At 44.6% G+C, this 23000-nt stretch overlaps 1 protein-coding gene and 1 long non-coding RNA gene across 4 annotated transcripts in view; one reads left to right on the top strand and one right to left on the bottom strand.

Moving 5' to 3' along the window:
• KIF5C (kinesin family member 5C) overlaps positions 1-23000 on the bottom strand; it is a 66860-nt gene that overhangs the window by 10568 nt on the left and 33292 nt on the right. For both annotated transcript variants that reach the window (XM_069021321.1, XM_069021322.1), the window contains exons 8-23: positions 22312-22436; positions 20709-20813; positions 20251-20399; positions 17177-17325; positions 14190-14365; positions 12855-12923; positions 9497-9703; positions 8526-8672; positions 6195-6383; positions 4538-4655; positions 3970-4046; positions 2855-2964; positions 1935-2036; positions 1277-1337; positions 859-930; positions 249-353 (exon numbers count right to left, since the gene is read on the bottom strand). In XM_069021321.1, coding sequence (XP_068877422.1) covers positions 249-353; positions 859-930; positions 1277-1337; positions 1935-2036; positions 2855-2964; positions 3970-4046; positions 4538-4655; positions 6195-6383; positions 8526-8672; positions 9497-9703; positions 12855-12923; positions 14190-14365; positions 17177-17325; positions 20251-20399; positions 20709-20813; positions 22312-22436 — 1961 coding nt within the window. The remainder of the gene's footprint in view (positions 1-248; positions 354-858; positions 931-1276; positions 1338-1934; positions 2037-2854; positions 2965-3969; positions 4047-4537; positions 4656-6194; positions 6384-8525; positions 8673-9496; positions 9704-12854; positions 12924-14189; positions 14366-17176; positions 17326-20250; positions 20400-20708; positions 20814-22311; positions 22437-23000) is intronic.
• Positions 11549-16483, top strand: LOC138113236 (uncharacterized). Of its 2 annotated transcripts, none has more exons than XR_011152059.1 (3): positions 11549-11665; positions 15654-15771; positions 16264-16483. It is a non-coding gene; the product is annotated as an uncharacterized lncRNA (long non-coding RNA). The 2 variants fall into 2 exon arrangements; XR_011152060.1 differs by lacking the exon at positions 11549-11665 and adding an exon at positions 14383-15329.

The following is a 23000-nucleotide window of genomic DNA, read 5'->3' as shown; positions in this document are numbered from 1 at the left end:
ATTTTTAAGCACTTCTTTGTGCCAAAACAGATCTATTTTACTATTTTTCACAGAAAAACAGTAATTCCTTATTTACCACATTCTTAGAAGTACAGGGAGGGGGAAGAGCAGCTTAACACCAACTCCTAATGCCAAGGAATTTAGTGGGTATTTTTTTCCTCAGACAGCACAGGTTACCTTCCAGAATTATCCTTGCAAACATTTAAAAAGTGCATTTTTTGATGGAAGGAGGGAAAGGGAGCCTTTACCTGTTTGTGAACCTTTGTAAGTTGTTCCAGGTTGTTCTCAAGAAAGGAAATTTTCTGCTTCTGCGCAGCACTTCCACCTCCATCATCACTGTCCAGTTCAACACTCTGCACACAAAATTGCAGCACTCAGCAAAGCCAGGCACAAACTCAAGGGGAAGTTGAGCTCTTTGGCAAATTTGAGCTCCCCGAAGGCAGAAAAATCTTACAGAGCCCCAAATTTAAAATAAATTATTGTAACTCTTTGGCTGGTATTTAAGAATCACATTGCCCCTTACACAAAAACCAAGCTATTTTTACTGAGTAATTATGGGGGGATCCTGAATAGGAAAATCAAGTTATACTAAATAATTTCTGAAGTTCAACAGCTTTGAGAATTTTGCAGCTGAACTGCACTGGATGAGTTCATTCCCAAAACCACCAAAACTTGTCCTTAACAAATTAGGACCAAATAAAAGTTGATATTCATCAGGAAAGTTTTAATCTTGTTTCTCATTGCTACTAAAAAAGACATTATCCCATTTTGTAAGAGCATGCACTAAAGGCTTCCAGCAAATCACAAGACAACTGCAAAAAAAGGAGAAGATTTGGGCTTAAAAGAGTGGAGTTTTACTTTTTTAACGCGGGTGGTAAGATCCTGGACAAACAGTTTGCGCAGATTGTGAAGAGTCTGAAGTTCCCTTGCCTGGAATCAAAATAATAAAACAATAATTTAAAAACCCCCACAAATTACTAGGACACAGTAGATACTCTGGTGTAAAAGTTCTCCTTGGATCTGAGTTGGTAACAGGAGAAAAGAGCTCTGGATTCTCTCTAGGAATCACCTGGGCCCACTCTGAATGCCACAAAAGAAACCCCATCCAGCCACAAAACCATACTGAAGGAAACAACTTCTCCAAAATCAGTAAAAGCAACCTTTTTAAAATTTTAATGTAGGCAGTTCAAAGCTGTTTACTCAAAAATTAAAATATATATCACCAGGGTATACAGATAGAGGGGGAAAAGCTGAATAAAGTGTCATTAAGACCTACCACTGTTTCCTCCAGCCCTTTAAGGTCTTCTCTTGCTTGTTCCCTTTTATCATTAAGGAGTCTGGAAAGATCACAACATGGAACACAAATCAATCATATTAAAACAGGGGAGAACCAACCAGCATCCACTTGGAGCAGCACATCTGCAGGAGGGAGCAAACTGTACATCTCTAATTGTGCTTCTGACTGCCCCAAATACCCAACTTTCTCACATGGAAGGGCTCAGTCACCACCTCCACCTTTGTGTCCACACACAGGATTTTTCTCTCTCATTCCCAGGAAAGGCTTTGACTCAGGCATCTGATCTATTACTTTAAAAAAAACCCCAAAAATCAACAAAACCCCTCCCAAAAATTCCCAACTTCTTTCTTCCTTGTTTTGCTGTGCATTAAGGAATGAGAGGTTCAACACTTGCTGTGATACTTTATAAAATCAGAGCTCTAATAAACTCTTTTTGGCAAGTATCAAAGCCACTATTGGCATGGTATGAAAACAGAGAGTAACTGGTAATTATTTATTAGTAGCTCCTGCTGGCTTTGCTGCTGAAATTTTCAGTGTGAATATTCCAACACAAATCCCTCTCCCTAAGCACATTTTCCATGGACACATGAAGAGGCATGAGGTTCAGGGATACCAGGTGAGGAAACTGTGGACTTACATGAGCTTTTCCAGTTTCATTTCTCTTTCCTGGTCCTCAATTTTTAATTTATCATAATCAGCACTCAGCTTCTCCTGTTCCAGCTGCAGCTTCTGGTTCATACTGGAAATGTGAAAGGAAAAGTTAGCACAGCTCAGCCTGAACCCCAGAAGGAAGGGAGGGTAAATCTCCACAAACAAAATGGGACTGGGCAGAGAAAAAGTAAAGCTGTAACTCTCTACTGGAAAATTGTGAAAGAAATCAAGCATAAAGAACCTGAAGGACATTGTTTTAAGATGTTGGAGAGCTAAATTCAGTGGTTTTTTTCCTTTGCCTTAAAGGACACAAAGTGTTGTTGGCATCTCTCTGTCTTGCTTCCTCATTTCCCTACAATTAATCTTTGGCCATACAATAAATATGATAAAAGAATGCCCAGATTTTAGAAAAAGAAGAATACAGGAGCAAAACATAACAGAGTCACACTGGCGTGTGAGCAGAAGACATAAAAACGTGTGAAAATGGGAGCTGTTTGAGTCACCCAGACTCTCAGAAGGTCTGGGGCAGGACTGGCTGCCATGAGAGGATCTCAAACCCTTCCTGGGGACATGGAACCATGTTCATGGTGGCTGAACTCGATCACCTTAAAGGAATTTCCAACCCAAATGATTCCACGATCCTTTAAAACCTGCTCTCCTCCAAGCTCCTCTCACCCACTGACCTGCAGGTGCAATACTACTCTTTTTTTTTAACTCTCTATAATTTTATGGCCTTGTTAAAGTTCCCCAATAAAGAATTAGGCACTGTAATCCACCCTGCAAAATAATTACAGGGTTGGCTGCTGCATGTAAGGACAGAACTTCCAAAGAAACATCAGTCAAATCTAACAAAACCAACCCCAAACCAGCCCAGGACTGAGGAAGGGACGGAGAGGGTGAACATACTCCCTGATTTCATCAATTATTTTCTGCTTCTCTTCGATTTCATCCCTCAGCCTGGACAGCTGCTTCTGGTGGGCTTCCCTGTGGCTCTCCATCTGCTGCTCCAGGGCCTTCTGCAAACACCAGAGCCAGGAATCAGACACAGATCCAGGGACACACAGCTCCCTCTTACCCAGCCTCTAGATTGAAGAGAAAACTACCAAATCCATTCAGGAAACTGCCTGGCATTTCCTGCTGTAATCACAAAACTCTGTGTCTACTCATCCAAGCATTTAATTCAGCTTTTAGCAACAGATGCACAACAATTCTGACTCATTTTCTTGCAAAAACTACCACATGAAAACCCAGGGCTTGGCCACGAATGGCACTGATTTGACACCAATCCTCCCTTATTTCCCCTGTTTATTCCCCCAGGAAAGACATGCACAGCTCTACCTGTGGCAGAAGTAACACCCAAACCTCTGAGAGCTGTTTATCCACAGCCCTGCTATTGAAATTGTTCCTTAAATTTAAATTCTAGGAATAACTACCCCTCGAGCAGCAAGAAAAACTCAATGTATCTCTTTCGATTGCTAACAAAAGATTTGCTTTTTTCCCCTCAGAGCTGTAAGGTACAACCACTTTAATCACAACTGATTTAATCACTTTACAACTGCTTTAAGCACTTAAAATTTTTATCATGGAGGCAAAAGTTCTGCAGTCTACAAACCTCTATCACTATCCTTGTAAAACTGCATTTTTCCTTCTCTGCAATTTGCAACCCCATCAAAACAACTCATTATTGCAAACATTGCTTTGCTTTCCAAAGGAAAAATACCAGAAAACAGGTTTATATATTTTATTATTATTTCCAAGAGATAATCAGAATTCCAGCCAAACTTCAGGGAAGTAGCCTCTTTTAAAATCAAATTTATAACTACCTAAATGGATATTAACCCCAGTAGCCTCATTCACTACTGAGCAAATTGACTTTAAGCAGAGCTCCACCAGCAAAAAATGAGTGTAACATAGAGGTGAATCAATGTAATTTTTGGTCACATGAACAGGAAGACAAAATTCCACCCCAGTGAACAATCTCACCACGAAATTCCCTCAAAATTTCCACTGTGCCAAACTACCTTCATCTCCTCTGCATCCTGGAGCCGTGTCAGGTGTTCCTTCTCCTTGTCCTTGAAGCTGACTTCATGCATTTTTTCTGTTTAAAGGTGGAGACAGTTTTAATTTTAAATTTAAATTTTAGATCTTTAAATAAACTTAATTTATTCCAGGAGATGGAATAAAGATTCTGTTCTAACAATACAGGAGATGATAAAAAAATTTTAAAAAAATAAAAGCCTTGTCCCCACCTGCTGCTCCATCCATCAGGGAAGATCTGCTTTTGATACACACACATTTTCCACATTAAATTGGAGGGGGAAAACCAAGCAATCCTTAAAATTAAGTAAGATGGGAGCTGGGAAAGACACAACTTGTGCACATCTGAGGGAAGCAGCTTTGTTTGGAATGGGGCAGGGGGTTTGCCAGAGGGACAGCTGACATTTAGATAAATTCTTCTCCCAGAATTTTACAGAATACTTACTTAGCAAGGTCGATTGGTGCTGTTCGGTAAAGGATCTGGGTGGGGTTTTTTATAATTTTTCACATTGTTAAAACACAAAACTGAGTCCATGAGACCCAAAGTTGTACCTTGAGCACGTAACTTGGCCAGCTCCTCGTTGAGGGAGTCCTGGGACTCCTCCAGCTGCCTCCTCTTCTGCTCCATGTTTTGCATGTAGTCTGTCAGGGACTTGATCTTTGCTTCGTGCTTTAAAGACAAGGAATAGCAGTGAGATGGGAGGAGCTGTGTCCTAGGAATTCAGGGGAAACTGTCCCACACAAAGGAGAGAGAACAGAAAGACTTCCACATCCAGAGGTGATGACTGGGAGAACACACAGCAAAATGTCTGGGAAGGAGCTAAGAGATCAAAGCAGGCCGTGTTTTTAGAGGTCACACTTAGTAGCCCACTTTGGAATTCAGGCAGTAATCCCAAAACATCCCTGGAAGCTCCTGACTTGGTGTTAAGCAGATTTTTAAAGGCAGATGGACACCAGCCTTATGAGGTGCCTTTGGGATCTTCAACCTGCAGAAGCTCAGATCCACTCTCCCCAGCCCTCCTGATGATTTGGTTCTTGCCAATGACCTTCTGAGCTAGAAGGGATTATGGTTAAATAGAAAACAGCGAAGTTTGTAGTGAAAACATCCAAAAAGGAATTAAAATATTCTAATTTGGGGGCAACAATTAAGATACTGTTTGGATTATTGCATCCTAATTAAAAAGCCACTGAAGTACCTGTGGCTCACCTTAAAGTTCACCTTGGCAGAGACGGGTGAGACCTCTGGGTCAGTGGTGCTGGGAAGGGGAGACTTGGAGGAACAACCCTGAGCTGGAATTAAAATCATCCCCCCACCTTCTTTGGGTTTTAACCCCAGGGAGGCCTCCACATGCACTCAGAAGGAAAACCTCCAAGATGCCGAGGCTGGAGATCTCCTGCTTGAGAGTTTTTCTGCTTGGTATCGTTTTCAGTCTACATTTTTGGGCAGCCCATACCGTGCAATTTTAAGAATCAAGCTTCCAGCTACAGCTTGCTTGAGTAGAACTTAATAAAGACACTGTGCTGAAGGAAAAGGGGCTCTCCCTGCTCCAGGTGTGCTCAGGATAACTGCTAGGGAATGAAATACAGGAAACTGGATCAGGTCTTTCCCTTCCCATGGCCACTTCCCAGCAGGTGAGGGTGTCAGAGCTCTCAGCCTTTCTCCACAACCATCGCTGCCTGGCCCTGCCACCCACTCAGAACCCCTCCTCCCATCTGGATTCCTATCCCAGAAAGTTTTCCATGTTTTTTTGTAGCTTGCTGTCTGGTTTTCTTGGCAGCACACCACAGAGCAGATCTGGGGAGCTACCCAAAGATTTGGCTCATGAAAAATATGGTCAGTGATCTTTTAAAGTGATCCAAGATGCAAATTACAGAATCACAGAATGAACTAGGTTGGAAAAAATCTTTGAGATCATCAGATTCCTGGTGAGGAAACCAGTCCAGGGAGGAATTTCAGTGCTATCCCACCAAACACATTTTGAGACCTACTGTAGGACATGACCTTGCCAGAGCTCAGGACAGGACCTCAGAATGTGCTGAGAAACACTCAGGGGGAGGAACGAGAGAAGAGAGGACAAACAACAAAACACTCAAGAGACAACACCGCTCTGCTCCATAAGGCCCATGTCTCACTCCTGGCACACACATTCCATGGGGAAGGAGGCTGGGAAGGCCACCAAAGCCTGGGAGAAGGCAGGAACAGACCCACCTGGGAGATGAGGAGCTGGCAGGCCGCGAGCTCCCTCTCGCTGGCGTTCATCTTCCTGTTGGAGTCCATCTGGGCGCTCTCCAGCTGCTTGCTCCGGTTCACCAGCGACTTCACCTCCGACTTCATCTTGCTGATGTAGAGCCTGGCCATGGTGAACTCCTCCTCGATCACCCCGTTCACATCTGCCAACTGAGCACACAGGGGCTGCCAGCTGCTCCCAGCCACAGCACCGAGAGCTTTTCCTGCTCTGGGACCTGGGCTGGAGGCTTGGGCTTGGATTTGGGATGGTTTTACAGGCCAGGTGTCATTTTAGAAAGGGTTTGGAGAAGGGGAGAAAGGTGTTAATTATTGCATGGGAATTTCTGAGAACTTATAGTTCATATTTGGAAGACAAAAAAAATCAAAATTGGGATCTTTTCACAAAGCAAAGAGTGTTTATTATATTAAGGAGACATCTTCCTTCAGAATTTTTGATTTGATTTGTCCTCTTTTCTTGTATGTTTTATACATATATATGTGAAGGGATATCAAACAGTTTACCAGGTAGGTTGGATTTCAGGGAAAGGTTCTTTCCCCAGAGGGTGCTGGGGCACTGCTGGGCACATTCCCAAGGCTGCCAGAGCTCCAGGAGTGTTTGGACAATGCTCCCAGGCACAGGGTGGGATTTTTGGGGTGTCTGTGCAGGGACAGGAGCTGGACTTTGATCCTTGGGAGTCCCTTCCCGCTCAGGATATTCCACTGAGGAGCTGTGCAAGTTCTCCCTGAGCAAAAACACGGCCCAACTTCATCTGCTTCTCCCCTTTTCCCAGCACTGCCAAAGGGAAGGGAACATGTGCTGCTTCTCCTCCCAAAAATCCTGAAAAACGAGACTTCTTCCAAAATTTTCAGTCCGCTCTGAAATTAGACACACTTGGAGAAGATGCTAATTGCCAACAAATTTGCAATTATTCCCCTAAATGCTCCTCAGTCTGGCCTGATTTCCACTGACAGCTGTCCCCTGAAGTGCTGACATCTCAGTTCCCATAAAAACTTGTACCAAACTGCCTCTGCCTCCATTTGCAAAGATCTCCTCTCCCAGTCCCTGCTCCTGCGGCCACCAGAGGCTGCTGTGACATCTCCAAAGGCTGGGATCTGCAGAACCACACGGACAGCAGGGACTGTGTCCTCTGCAGCAGGACAGGCTGGAGCTCCTGCTGACCCAAGGGGGCCTTGGCAGGACATCAACAAAAAAGTGAACTAAAAGTAACAAAAATGTATTGCAAGGAGTTTTCATACATCTCAAAAATGAACGGAGCCAGTTTTAAGCACTGCTACTTTTCATGTGGTTTCAAATGGACAAAGATGGCACTACCACCACCAGGGAGATTTTCCAGGCCATGGAAAGTTTCCATCACTGCCATTTAGCAATGGCCATACAAATATTTTCTCTGAAATCAGCATTTTGTTCACCTACAGATGTGACAAAGTGAGCAGCCACCTCCTCTGCTGAGGAGGCCACACAAAGGCAAATCTCAAAGTGGGGCTGACCAAAATTTGCACCAAGCTTCAGACCAAAAATTGGCCACCTCAGAAGCCAAATCTCACCCCTAAAGCTTTTTCAAATTCTGGGAATTCTGAGTCATGCCACCTAAGGAAGGAGTTGGGCTACGTGTGTATTGTTTTGGGGGGAACTCCCATTAAACCCCCCCAGACCCCCCATTAAACAGTTCAGTGACTCCCAGGTGGGCTCTGGCCCCAAATACTGAGCTGGGAATAACTGTGGGAACTGTGAACCCAGACACTGAGCCTCTCCCAGCCAGACAAAGAGCTCTGCAGTGTCTTCCAGCGTGCTCAGCCAGGATTTACACAGAATGTCCTGGGAGAAGGACTGCTGGATTCACATATTCCACATCTACTGATGCTCCCAGGGCTGGAGCCAGGATGGGAGAGCTGGGGGTGTTCATCTGGAGAAGGGAAGGCTCCAGGGAGAGCTCAGAGCCCTTTCCAGGGCCTGAAGGGGCTCCAGGAGAGCTGGAGAGGGACTGGGGACAAGGGATGGAGGGACAGGACACACGGATGGATGGGATATTGGAAAAGAATTCCCAGCTGAGAGGGTGGTGAGGCCCTGGCACAGGGTGCCCAGAGAAGCTGTGGCTGTCCCTGGATCCCTGGGAGTATCCAAGGCCAGGCTGGAGCAGCCTGGGATAGTGGGAGGTGTCCCTGGCCCTGGCAGGGGATTTGGACCTGGATGAGCTTTAAGTCCCTTCCAAGCCAAAGCCCTCTGGGATTCCCAGATTTGCTGGAGTGTATTTCCCTGCAGGAGGAGCTGGGGAAAGCACAAAGCCCACTCACGGTTTTCACGTCGTTGGTGCCGATGATTCCCCCGATCTCCCCCAAGTCCTTGAGCAGCAGGTTCAGGATTTCCGTGGCTCTCTTCTTCTGGTGGTTACTGAGCTCCTGCAGCTGGCCCAGCTCCCTCTGGGTCGCTGTCAGGGCACTCTGGAAAGGTTTAAAACCAAGGGTTACCCTCCCCCCTGCAGGCTGGGCAGTTTTTGTGTGGCATTTTCCTCGTGCCTGCTGGCACAATGTACTGACACATCCAGTTCCACCTTGGCATAATCCACTTTCACAACTCACTCGCCACCAAAGGCTACTTTAGATCTATTAAATGTAGCAAATCCGCTAAGAATCTTATTTGCATAATACATCAAAGGAGGTTAATCACAGAGAAATAGGTATAGAGGGATAGAAAATTCAATTTTTTCCGATGGATTTCGTGGTAATCTGTTTTACTGAGGGAGATAACAAAGTCTTTAATGAAACAGAGCTGTTAACAACAGTTCCTTAAGTTGGTGTAATGAATTAAGGGAAAAGGATGCTTTAAGCTACTAAACCAGTCTTGATTTTCTTCAGATCACATTTTTCCCTTAAGATCAGGACACATCAGCTGAAAAAGCCGATTAATTTTTATCTGGTTCCTTCCTTGAGATCCCCTGGCTCCCTGTGAAATCCCTGCTCCGCCGCACAGAGTCCAGGAAACCACAAAATGCTGCCATTTGCATGAGGCAGATTTTCACAGCTTTCTTGGCAAAATACAGGTTTTAAATATCCAAAACACAGGATGGCCACTTCTCACATCCAGTTCCTTGCTGCAAGAGCTACAATCTGCCACCAACTTCCACGGAGCAGCTTCTGAATTACCTCAATTTCGTTGGTTAATTAAGACAGGGAAGAGAGGGTGACACCAGCAGGTTTTTGGGAAGCCCTTGGGGAATGTTTAGGGAGCAAGGAGAAAAGCAACAGGAAGAACAAGTTGCTCTTACACTTTTCTGTGCCAGCTCATCCGCCAGCTGCTCGTTGGTCCTTGTTTTGTCCTCCACCTCCTGGGATTTCTGGTCATAGTTGACAGCCAGCTCTTCCAGGGCTTGGAGCACCTCCTTCACTTCATCCTTGGCTGCCTCGTTCTCAATCTGGAGTCGGGTCAGCTCCTCCTGGATCTTCTCATAATCCCTTCTCGTGGAGGCCAGAAGCTGGGAAGGAATATCACAGCAGCATTAAGTGACCCAAAAACTCCTTCAAAAGACAACGCTGGAAAGGGGAAAAACAGGCAAAGGGGGGAAAAAGGGTGAGCACAAATCCTGTGTGCAGGAGGGGAGAAATCCTGAAAACAGCACCAGTTCCAGCATAAATGTGTTTGGAGGAAGCACAAAAAAAGCTCTGAACTTCAACAACAAGAAAAATCTTCATCAAATCCTATTATGACCCAAGACTGAGGCAGAGAAACTGATTTTAAACAGCATCAGAGCACCAAAGACGTTTCCTGCCCTCAATCCAGGGCTGCAGCTCAGACCAAAAAAATACCACAAAGTAAAATGTTTCAGCAGAGGCTCGGGGCTTTGAACTGAGCCGAGGGAAAAGGGCTCTCTGAGGCAGCCTCAAAGACCTTGTGGCTCCACAGAAATATTTCGATAAGCAAACCTAAGACGATTATTCTCAGTTCTCATCTGAAGGATGATGCTGAGGACAGATTAGCTGCTCCTATTTGCTGAGGGAAAATATTCATCTCAGAAGAAAATACTGACTTCATACACACACACACACACACACACTGGTGAGTGTTTCCAGGCTGGAAAACTTACTAAAGTTACTCTCTGCATGCTGCTGAGGGAGATGCTGAGGTTTCAGTGACTGTCAGAGGTCACCAGCTTAGTCCTGTCCCTTGCCCTTGAACCAGTGTTCAGTGAGGTGGTAAAGCCTTGAAAATTTAGCTGTGGTGTCCTCAGCACAACCCCAGCCCCACCAGCAGCCCTGTGCTGCAGAATGATGTGAAAAGAAATACAAGTGACACCTAACATTTACTGCTGATACTGCACTTTCAAGAATAAGAACAAAATCAGGGCACGGCATGAAAACATCAAATAGGGAATCACACCAGATAAAACCCATGCAGGAGATAGGAGAGGACCTCATGCTCATCCTAACAGCCAAGTCTGGACATTCATTCACAGAATTCACTCCTTCCCAAGAAGTTTGGATTATGGGTTAGCATAATATCGCAGACAGTGAAATAAAACCTTCCCTGCTGAAATGTTTTGGGTGGATTTCTCCTGCTCTGCCCACCAAGCAGCTGAGTGGGAGACTCCCAGCAGAACACACCCCCCCCCTTTTAAGCAGACCACCCAAAAAGCAGAATGTCCCAGGAGAAATGGGGGTTTTTTTGGCTCAGAGTGCTCGTGGAAAATAGGAAAGCAGGGAGGCAGCTCTGGAGGCTGGCATGTGCCCAGAGAGGCACCGAGAGGATTCAGATGTAAGGGAAATTTATCTCCCTGGTAATGCTGCAGCCTCAGAAGTGCACTCACGTTATGGAAAAACCCATTGGATTGCCAGAGCCAGATGGCATGTAAATATTTAAACAACAGAATAGCTTCAAATAATCTTCCTGCTAAACACAGATGGAACTATTATTTACATTTACTTAAGAAATTTTCTCTGTGAATATTACCATGCCTTCGAGAAGTGCTGTGCATCACCTACAGCATAAACAAAGAGATTCTGGCTGATATTATGTGGAAAAATGGAGCAAGGTTTTCAAAAGCCACTGATAACACGTTAAAATGATGAGCTGGAAACAAAGGGAAAAGGTCCATGGCTGCAGCACCTCGTGGATCAGTTCCATGTGGGGATGGAATATTCAGAATCCCCCAAAACACCCACCTTAAGTAGCAGCCAGGGGCAAAAAGGTATCAACCCCCCCCCCCCCCCAATCAGCCTCATCTGCAGCAGGCCTCAGGTTTATAATTAACCTGCTGGCTTAATCAAGCAGAAATAAGGACTGGTTAATTAGAGGGGAGCCGAGTGAGGCAGCTGCTCGTGGATCAGTGAGCTCATCACATCTCCAGGGGAGAGCAGGGCCAGCTGATGTGGGGAAAAACACCTTGAATAATAAAATATCACCTTATCCTTCAGAGGTCAGAGCCTGGCAAGCTCCTGAGGTGAGTCAGAAAAAGGTTCTGAACAACATCAGCTGCAGAGATTTCATAGCTTAGCAAAGCTGGACTAGGAATGTGTGCAAAAAAAAAAAGGGGGAAAAGTGGCCACTGAAAACCTGATACTGGAACAGGGAGGGTGGGGAATAATTGTGTCAGCTGCTCCCAAACAGGAAGAATGCACATCACCCCAAAAGCAAGGCACGAGGACAAGTGGGAGGGAAAAATCAACCTTAGGTGAGAAAAGGGATGTAAAAAGATGGGAGAAGTGAGGTGACACAAATAAACTCGTAGCACACATCAGGAAACAATGGGCTGAGCAGGCATAAAGTGCATTATTATGCTGGTGGAGCCACAGGCAGCACTGCTCAGTGCAGGGCAATCAAATCAAGCCGTGGCAAGAGAATGAGGAGCTTAATCTTGGACTAAAATAAAGCTGGAGATTCCCCCAGCCAGGCCAAGTCCCCAGAGGGGGCAGGTGAACCCTGAGTGATGAATTACAGACGTGTTCAGACGTTGTTTTCTCCCTGATAAAACCTTGGGAACCCTTTCTGAGGGCCTGGATTCCCAGTAAAAGCAATTCCTAAGAAATATCACAGCAACATTTGGGGAACTTGGTGTTTTTGCCTCATTTTGCATCTTCGAAACTAAATGACAGATAAGGGAATGGCTTGACTGAGTTTAGTGATCATATTCCCCATCCTAAACCCAAAACCACATTCATTTTAGGAACAGAAAAAATGCAATCAAATGTTTGAAGTGAGCAATCCAAGATTTTACAGCAAATCTGTGGCAGCACCAATTATCAGGTTTTTCCATCTCACAGATTGCTGCCTCTAATTGCCAAAAGAATGACAATTAGTAATTTAATATCAGGAAATCTCTAACTCCCTGTAGCCCATAGTGCCTGGATACCTGAATGGGTACACTGAAAATCACATTTGGCGTGAAAAATCCTGGCCCCACTCCTCCCCTGGACCTCCAGCATCACTTCCCAGTGGGAGGGATTGTTATTTCAAGGCATTTTATCAAAGGCTTCATGAGACTATGATGAAATTTAAACCTGGCTGACACCTTTTCCAATTGAATTTTAGCCAGTGAATATGAACAGCTGTGACAGAATCATTAAACAAGGGGCTCAGGAGCAAAATGGAAAGGGTTTTTTTTGGTTGGTTTATTTATTTTAGTTTCTTACCTCCTCTTGATCCAACATTTGCTGCTTTAGTTTTTCAGCCAACTGGCTCTGCTGGTTGATTTCATCATCCTGCAATGAAACAGGGGTGGACATTTTTAATTTCTCTTCACGGCTCTCATTTGATTACTTTTTATCTCCCCTTTCTAGAAAAGAAAGGGGAATAATTCAGCAAACTTTGTGAGGGGAGAGAAAAATAAACATCCATGGAGCCCTGCAGTAAAAGCTGTCAACACTGGTGTAAATTGAGATATTTTGGGTTTGGGATCCCTGTGTTTGGGATCAAATATCTTCTCATTTCCTACAGTGCCGTGCCAAATTATGCTTCCCATGTTTTCTAGGGAAGAACTCAAACCTGCTGCCAGTTCCCTCCAGAATAATTTAAGGGGCTTTGCTGCTTTTGATGAGGAAAGTGAAAGAAGGACTGAATTTTTCTTTTTCTTTCCCTAATCAATATGTAAAAGCTGGAGATTGCTGCTGGGGATGCAGTCAGAGAAAAGCTGGAATTTCTCACAGAAAACTGCTCCTTTCAGTGCCATCAACACTGCTGTGCCACCAGACTGTGCAGGGACACCTCGAGCACACCAAAATTAAGGTTTAAACACGATTCCTCTGTAGCCACAAACAGCCAAACTCCAATTTTAACAGGCAAGGACACACTGGGCTTTTTTCTGCTATTTTCCTGCTAATTACAACTGAATTTTCAAATTGAGTATCGATTCATGATGAGAGCTGCCCTTTCTCTAGACAGCCTTTTTGCTGCTCTCATCCACGGTGGTGAGTGGCTTTTTCTGGGCCTTTTTTTTCCCCCACCACTTTTCATCTTTCCAAGAGCCAAAGCTCTTAATGGCTGGATGAGGGAATTGCTGAGAGCTTTAAGTGCCAGTGATGTCCCTCAAGCTATGCAAAGAGATAAATAAATGAGCCACCTGCACTTGGGGCTGTGTTTGCAGCTCCAGCAACACAAACAAAAGGGGATGGGGATATATTTTCCTGAAAATTGTGAGCTGGAATTATTAACGACAGTCACCATTTGTTTCTTTCCCTGGTGACTCCAGGGTGATGTTAGAGTTTGCTGAGGGATTTTACAGAAATCACGGAAGGAAAGGAAAAGCCTGAACTTAAAATTGAAGGCAAACTTGGCTCTGATTTCCTGGAGAGTGCTCCCAAACACTGTCAGCACATGGAAAGGGGGTGGAGAGCTGAGAGGATCTGCTTTTACGCAGTGTTTGGAATTTTCCAGCGTTCTCCAGCTCACAATGCTCAAGAAACGAAGAAAAAATACACCCACAATATGGCAATAATTTTCCATTTCCACCTGGAATCAAGCATTCCCACCTTATCATCCAGCTGCCTGTAGAGACTGGCAATCTCCTCATCGTATTTCTGCTTCTCCTCTGTGGAGATGCTGGCGACCACGGGGGTGATGTTATCAATGATTGGGGTGTTATCACAAGGCTCCAGGTTCTTCTGGTCCTTGGCACTGATCTGCTCCTCCTCGGGCACAGCTTCTCCTGCAGGAACACGACTCATGACAATCCCAAATCCATGGATACTTTAGGATGGGCCTTGCCAGTCACTCAGGGACTCAGGGGAGTAAGGAAGGGCTTTGTGCCACTGCCAGGGATACAAATGACATGGAAAAGGTGTGGGAAGGTGGCCACCCTCGTGTGGAGGATGATTCCATGGAAATGCAAACTCCATGGACTCTGTGACCTTGGAGGTCTTTTCCAAGCTTAATGATCCTATAAAAACCAGCAACAGGTTGAACCCTAAAAGCACTGAAATCCTTTCACTCCCAGGATTAACTCCATGGATTAACAGAGGTGTAAATAAGGAGGGAAACCCCCAAATTCCAGCCTAAAATCTGCTGGCATTTAAATTTCTCTTCCTCTCGGGATTTCCAGCTCGAGGACAGACCAGAAGGGCACCAGGACAGAGGTGTTCAAAACAATATTCACCTTCTACCTTGCAAATTCAAGCACAAACACCAACTTCCAGAGGTTGCCTGCACACAGCAGACACATTTCCTACAAAATCCCTGTCCCCAAGGAATATTTCCTTCGGGAGCAGCATTGTGTCACAATCACAGGCTCAGTGATGAGGGATGGGCAAGCTACTCATACCAGAAATTAAATCCACTCTCCCCAGAGGCTGGAGAGAGGCTCTGGGAAACCCTGGATGCTGCTCAGGGAGTGGGGAGGTTACAGCCAGCCCTGATCTACAATCAGGTTTTTTCCTCCTGAAAAGCTCCTATATTTTAGCCCTTGAAAGCTTTACCAGCCTTTCCTCTTGCCAATCACTGGCAGGGGAACAGGTCAGCAGGACAAATATATCAAAGCCCAGAAAGGCTGAGTGGGGCCCCAAAACAAAACAAAAAGGGCAAGAAAAAGCACAACCAACCATACAGATGATTTTTTTCCCAGCTTAAAGTGGAAAAAGTGGAATTTGAAATCAAGCAGCATCACCTCTATCAAGGTACTTCACTCCAAATATTTTCTGCCCTCTTTCTGAAGGGTTGATGGTATTTTATATTATTAATGAGGGAAATGGGGATTGATTTTTTGCTGTTGGAGCAGAGAAGGAAAGGGGGGTTCGGTCAGAATGTGGGGCCTTGTACACAAAACAACACTCCTCAGGCTGTGGAGAATCCACCAGGAGCTTCCCAAAAGGAATGTTTAATTTGTCATCCACTGGATGAGAACCTCCTGCCTGTAAAACACAGGAGAATTGTGCACTTGGTGCTGAAACCCTCAGTGAGAATTGAGCTCACCCCTTTCCTGCTGCCCTTTTCTTTTGTAGAATAAATTCTTCATTCCTGAAATAAGCTGTACCGGTGGAATATTATCCAAGATGTGATTTCTGTGACAGCTTCCTTTGTAAAAAGCCTCCTTCTTTCCAGAGGATGGGATTGCAGAAGGTCAGGCAAGAAATCAATAATCTTTTGAATGCATTGCTGGGTAACCCTGATGGAACGGCAGCACCGAGGGAGGGGATGAGGAGGGGGATATTTGAACAAAAGGATCCATCCAGGCTTTTCTTTAAAAAAAAAAAAAAAGGGAAGGAAATTCCTCAAGAATGGGAAGGAAATCGAAGTGGCCACATGTGGCAAACATGGGCAGAAGGAGGGAAAACAGAGCAGGTCCCAAATTCCCATCCCAGCATCTCCATAGCAATGGGGCTGTGCTGAGAAGGAAAAATTCCCTGTGCCAGGGTCTCCAGAGAAAGGCACAATCAGGGGGTAACAGCTCCTCTGAAAGGAACAGCACGGGGAGGCAGCAGAGGGAACATTCTGCATCCATAAAGAGCAGGGATTATCCTGCCAGGACTGCAGTGGGACGGGAGACACCAGAGCTGCCCGTGCCACACCTACTGGGACTCATCATTAAATCACCCTTTGCTCTTGGTTCAGGCTTTTCTCGAGACACATCCACACACAGAGCCTGGAGGACACGGAATTTAGAGAATAAAAAGGACTCCAGAGCAGCATTCGTGGGGATTTGTTGGGATTTCAGGGATGCAGGGCTGGTTTCTTTGGATTGGGTTTTTTTTTTTGTTGGTTTGGAGGTTGGGGGTTGATTTTTTACTTGTGAAATAAACAATTCAAACTGAGGATAGATTGCTAAAATTATTTGTCAGCATTGCAGATTGAAAAAAAATTAATTCAATTTGTATTTCAATAAAAATTTGTTAATTTGTACTTCAATAAAAACTCTTTCATTTCTATGTATCCATATTCTGCCTCCTCTACCACCCTACAGCTGATGTTACAACCTACCCTGAACAGCAATTCCCCACGTTTCTAAACAGAAAATTGGCTGTTCTCAAGAAAAAATTTCATTTAGAAGCCACAGGAGCAGACAAATGGTGATTCTTCTAATCAGATGCTACTCCCTGTCATTGTGCTAAAGGACTAATTCTTCTAATGTTAAATTCAATTATAAAAAATCCCCAAACCCAAGGTTCAATTACCTTCAAGCACAACGATCCTCATGCCTGAGGAGCAGAGTTATTTAAAAAAAACCCCAAATATAATGACATTTTCCCTTTTCTTTATTAATATTATTAACAACATTAAAATTAGGAATGCCTCCCGTGTTCTCCACAGCTGAAATCACACTAATTTTGGCATTTTCACTGGTTCTTCCTGCAAAAAGCTGCTGGTTTGCCTGGTTTCTGCCTCTTCACCTTTCATTATCGTTATGAAGTGTGAGTTATAACTGAGTGTGAGTTTAGAATTAGTGATCAGACAGAATTAATTAGAACTGTGATTTAGGGCAGGATTTCAACACAGACACATCCAGCTCCCAGTTTTTGGCACCTACCATTCCTCCACCTGTTCAGCTCCAGCTCCAGGTGCTGGATAACATTCTTTAAACTCTTGTTCTTGTCCTTCTCCTTCTCATACTTCTTCTTCCACTCCTCTGCTGTCAGCTCCAGGTTCACAGACACCGTGTTCTTGATGGTCTTGGCCCTGCACAACAAAACCCAGGTCAGCTGCTCTGGGATTTTTATCCCAGTGCAACAGCAGGGATTGGGAATTTTTCTGTGATCCAGAGAGAAATTAACAGAGAAATAATGGGTTCCCCATCGCTGGAAGTGCCCAAGGCCAGGTTGGATGGGGCTTGGAGGAACCTATGGAAGGTGTCACTACCCATGGGAATGAGATGAGCTCTGATGTCCCTTCCAGCCCAAATTCTGGGATTCTGTGAAAATGAGAAGCTCTGGAATCTGCTCCCGGGTTAAGGACAAAGCCAAGTCCTGTCCTTGCTGCTGTGCAAGGTCAGCTGCCACATCCAGCTTCAGCTGAGACCCCCCCAGCAGCACCTTGGGCTCATCCCAACTCTCCGCAACCACCCCTGAAACTCCCCCAGCAAAACTCATCTGTTTGGAGCATCAAAGGGAGTCAGAGAGGGAAATTCATCCTTCCTGAAAGCTGAACAGGGCTTTCAAAGCCCATTTCGGGGAGGGAGGGAAGGAAGGAGAGAAGGGAGGGAGGGAGGGAAGGAAGGAGAGAAGGGAGGGAGGGAGGGAGGGAGGGAGGGAGGGAGGAGCCTGGGGGGTCACCACCAGGGAATGGGGTTATCCAGGGCTGAGCAGGGAGGCTGAACTCCTGCCAGAGCCTCTGGAGCCAGGCTCAGGAGTTCCTGTCTCCCTAGGCAGAAATATCCCAGATTTCAACCCTGCTAACAGCAACCAGCACCTCTTCATCATTGTGAAAGGGCTCAGCTCCAACCAAACCCAAACAATTGTGCCAGGAAGTGCAAAGCAAGCAGGAAACAATGCCCAGCACCTACTGCAGCAAATCCACGTTGAAAAAGGGAACCCAAACCAATCACTCTGAATTAAGAAAGCCTCAGATCTTGGCCCTTCACTGCTCAGACACCAAGTCCCTTCAAATGCCTCCAGTGTTGTTGAATAAAGCAGAGGATAAGGAAAGGAATAACAGACAAACCTCCAGCAGTTTATAAAGCTTCAGTGATTTGCACTCTGTGGCAAGCAGGAGTTTTATTATCCTTAAAAATATTTTAAAGTAACCCTGTGCTTTTAAAATAATTCCAAATATTTTAAAGTAACCCTGTGCTTTTAACATAATTCCTAACGGGGTTTGCACATTGTCTCTGCTCAAGTTTCCACTCATTTAACTGTACCAGGGGAAAAAAAAAAAACCACCACAGCAAGAAGTTTATCCTGATGATGGATGAAGCCCTTGCTGACAACTAAAATTAAAAATGATATAAAAACACAAGGAAAGACGGAGTAGAAAGAGAAAAAAGCTGATTCACTACTAGCAGAGGAGCACTTGTACAATTTGATTGGTACAAAAGCTCCTGTGAAGATGGATTTTATTCCTGACATTTATTTTAATGGGGACATAATTCTTTTTTTCCCAGGAAAAATGAAGGAATCAGCAATCAGCCATGAGTCATGGGCCTTCCCCTAATGCTATTCAGGTCCTCAGCTGTGTCACAGCAGACAAATGAGACACCACAACCCAAGAGCCTGGAAAAGAATCCACATCAGGCAGCACCATTCCCACCCCAGTGCTGACAGAGAACGTTGTGCATGGATAATCCATGGGCTGCTCTGCATGGACCACCAGTCCTCCCAAGGAAACACAAGTGATTTCCTTCCTGCCAATTCAGTGCTGTCCACAAGGAACTCCTGTTCCATCCTAAACCCCAACCAAGCTCACAAATATTTCCCTATTTCCCCAGTTCTTGCAGTTCCCATCCTCAGTGAGGATCCCCTTCAAAATGTTCCTCCTCCTAGGAAAGCCTTGAATGTTTAGCCAGGATGTGCAGAGTCACTTGGAAAACTGCTTTGCCCCAAAAAGAAAGGCAAATTTCTCTGATTGCTGGGAAGAGGAATGAAACCAGGAGGAATGTAAGCTGCAATTTAACTTGGAAGCTGGAGTTCAGAGCTGTCGGTGCTCTCTGTTTAATTCCTGCATCTCAGTGCTCGTGTTTGCTCCACACAGGGCGTGATCTGGGCAGCAAAAGTTTGGATCTTCAGTAGCTAAAACTCATCTTGGCCACACAATGGGGAAATAAAACTACAAAGCAACTCTTTAACCCGATTTTGTTCATGGCCACTGAATTTTGTGGGCCAAAAACTCCATGTGGTGGAAAACAACCCAATTTCAAAAAAAGGCAAAAGTTCTGTATCCTCCAAACTGTTCAATTCTCTTTCAAACAATCCTAACTTGCCAGTAGTTTTCCTTTCTGCTGCTACACAAACCAAACAAAACAAGTAATTTTCCAAAGGATCCGAGTTCTCCTCAATTACCACAAAAGCAGTAATTACATAATGAGCCTGACCTATTTCTGCACACTTTCCCACTGCATTTCATATCACTGTTACCAATAAATGCACATGCAAGAGAAATTTTCTTTCTGCATCCTTCCATACTTTTTGTTCCTATATTGTCCAGATCCTCCAAACATCAGGTCCACGAGCTGCTGTGGCAACCTCTCAAAGCTGTCAATATTACAAAGTCCACACTCTTTAATTTTCCTGATTTTTAAAGATACTTTTTACAACCATAACAATGATCCCTGAGGTGAAACTCGGGGAGAAGACACCTCTTAAAAAGCATCAAGAGCAGTGTCAGATACAGCAAAACTGAATTTTTCCACAGAAAACTGCCCAGTGCCTTTATCTTTCCCATAAAAATTTCAAGGAATTAAGATAACACTTTGTACTTCCTGCAGGAAAATCAAGCGGGGCTTCCAAGCAGAGCAGCTTGGCCAACATTAACATTGATTTTTCTGGGAATGAAGAGACAGCTCTCTGAAGTTCTCCAATTTTTGACCAACTCCAGAAACCACAAGCTCTGGATTTCCAACACCTGGAGGAGCCCCAGGGATGCATCCAGGCTGATCCCAGCGGGACTCACCGCTGGCCAAACATCAGCGTGGACTTGGTCTCTGCCTCGTTGAACACGGAGGGGGAGCAGCAGATGACAATGGTGGTCCTGCAGTTCCCACCCAGGGAATCCTGGAGGATCCGGGTCATTTTGCTGTCTCGGTAGGGAACGTGGGTTTTCTAATCCAGATACAAGGAAGAGACAAGAACAGTTCTTTTAAACAGAGCAGTAAGAGAGAACGTGAGGCCAGGAGGAACGGATCTGAAGCACGCAGTTGTTCTGATTGTGCCAAGGTTTGATAACCAGTGACATCACAGAGAATTAATTCCTTATCTCGGGCAGAACAGCCAAAGTGTCACTGGTTTGTGGCTGGTCAGCCAATGTTTTCTCCCTTCAGAACTGAAATGTGAGCTCCTTTTTCTCCCATGGATGGCAAAGAAACAGATAAATGAAAGCCCCTGGGCACCCCCACGGACAGGATTACTCACAGTTCCCTCAGCCAGCGCCGAGATCACGTTGCCCAGAGCAGACAGAGACTTATTGATATTTTTAGCTTCATCCAGAACAGCCCCCTCTGCTCCAGTTTTGCTGACCTGCCAAAGAGAGCAGGCGAGAGTCAGGCTCTGCTGGCAGCACACGAAGCCCCAGCCCCGCAGAGCTGCGCCTAAAGATGCTCCTGGAGGAGCAAATCCCAGCTTAGCTCAGCATGGACGAGGAGAATTTTACATCAGCTTCTCTGTTAGCACAAGCCTCTAATAATTCCACTTCTCTCCCACTCCAAGAGCAAGCTGTCCCTAATTTTATTCAGGGAGAAGTCTGTGCTCACTTGGGGACATTTGGGAAGCACTTCCAAGGCCAAGCTGTCCATACAGACAGGGAGCACCACAGGGAGACTCTCAGTGGCCACCAAATGAGCATCTTGGCTCTGTGTTTTGCTTGCATGGACCAAAAATATCAGGCCAGGTTTTGTTCATGGCCACTGCCTCCTTTTGCAGGCCAAAAATGACACGTGGTGGAAAACAACCCATTTTCACACCAAGACAAAGGTATCCTAAAAACTGCTAAATTCTATTTCAAACCATTCTAACTTGCTGGTATTTTTCCTTTCTGCTACCACACAAATATAACAAAATGAGTAATTTTCCAAAGTATCCAAATGTAGGATAAAGCCACATATTTTTCATTAAATTAAAACTATCTGTACTTTCACCTAAAAATGACATAAATTAAAAATAGTTGTGTCTTTTAGGAAGACAACCTACCCAGGAAACCCCCATCTCAGGTTTTCTGTACCATGTCCAGACATAACAAACCACAAAAGTTTATTTTTCAGAGAAGAGCAGTGCCTGTCCAGGCCCTCACTTTGTAAACATTGTAAAGAGCTTTTAATTTAACATTCATATGCAATCATTACCATGATTAATTACTCTGGCAAATCACTTCTGCATTGTACCTATGGGTTATCAATTAACATGTCACAATGAGCAACCCAAAATCCCAATAAACCTGATTTTGAACACTCCAGAAGACATCAGAATGAGAACTGGGAAACATTTTTGCATTGCAGCACTGCTCTAAACCTCTACTCTTTTGGTAAACAGATCAAAGTTATTTTTCTGGGGTTTATTTTCTACATTGGAAAGCAGAAATAGTCACCACAATCAAGATTCAGGGAGCTTCAAGGAGACTTGAAAACTGCATTAACTGCTGGTATTTCACCCATTTAATATGTGAAATAATTACAGAAAAACCTAGAACCAGGACATGACAATATGAGCAAGTGAAAACATCTAATTTGATAAATTATATAAAAATTACATTCCTTTTTCCAGCTCCACAGATGTAAATGTAAAGCTATATAAAAGTACACTGGTTCAGCTCACTCCATTACAAATGCAGACCTTGGGGGGTTGCCTTTCACACCAATAATTCTGATCTGCTCCTTTCCTCCAGCCCACATTAACCAAAAAACTACAACAGCCCTATTACTGATAATCTAAGGTGAGAGTTCTGTGAAACCTCTCTGAGACAACCTCACATGCTCAGTGTGGTGATCCCAGTGGGAGCAGCCCAGGAGAAAGGAGAATTTACCTTCTCACTCCCAGCCAAGTCCACCAGGTAGAGCTTCCCACTGAGCTTCTTCTCCGTTTCCACATTCTCCTGTTTGATGTTAATGAGGAAGATGCTGTGGCTCCTCGAGCTGTGCTCATTCATATCTGCAACCACAGGTCAGGCCTTTTGTTTAAATGCCTTTCATGGTTTGTTTAAATGCCTTTCAAACCTGGCAGGGAATTCCATCCCATCCGAGCTGGCCCATGGCTACCAAATTCCAAACCCCAAAGAAGCTGGGCAGGTCTCGGTGTGACTGGGAGAGGATCTCACATTTAAGCAAAGTTTTCATCCAAACCACACTGTTTAGACTCAAATGTCACTTTTTTATTGCTTACCTAGGTGAAAATCCCCCTTTGCCCAGGTGATAGGTAAAACACAGTTGCAGTTTCAGCTTCCACTTAAAAATAAGTTTGATTGTAACCAGGTTATGCTGGAATTTCATAAAGTAGCAACAAGAAAATACTAAGAATCAAGGAGCCACTTTCTCACTCAGCAAATTAATATTTGGGTATTTTTTGTTAAAGAAAATAGCAGTGGGAGGAAATGTTGCTCAGAACAAATTTCTATCAGTATGATGGCAAAAAAAGCAATGTAATATTTACCAAAGCAAGAAGGCAGGGACAGAGAAGAGAAAGGAGTTAACCAGGGTGTCAAAAGAAATCAAATTA

Source organism: Aphelocoma coerulescens, chromosome 7 (genome assembly GCF_041296385.1).
Source record: "Aphelocoma coerulescens isolate FSJ_1873_10779 chromosome 7, UR_Acoe_1.0, whole genome shotgun sequence".
Classification (NCBI taxonomy): Eukaryota; Metazoa; Chordata; class Aves; order Passeriformes; family Corvidae; genus Aphelocoma; species Aphelocoma coerulescens.
Note: the sequence above shows the minus strand (reverse complement) of the source record. Positions and strands in the feature narration are given on the sequence as shown.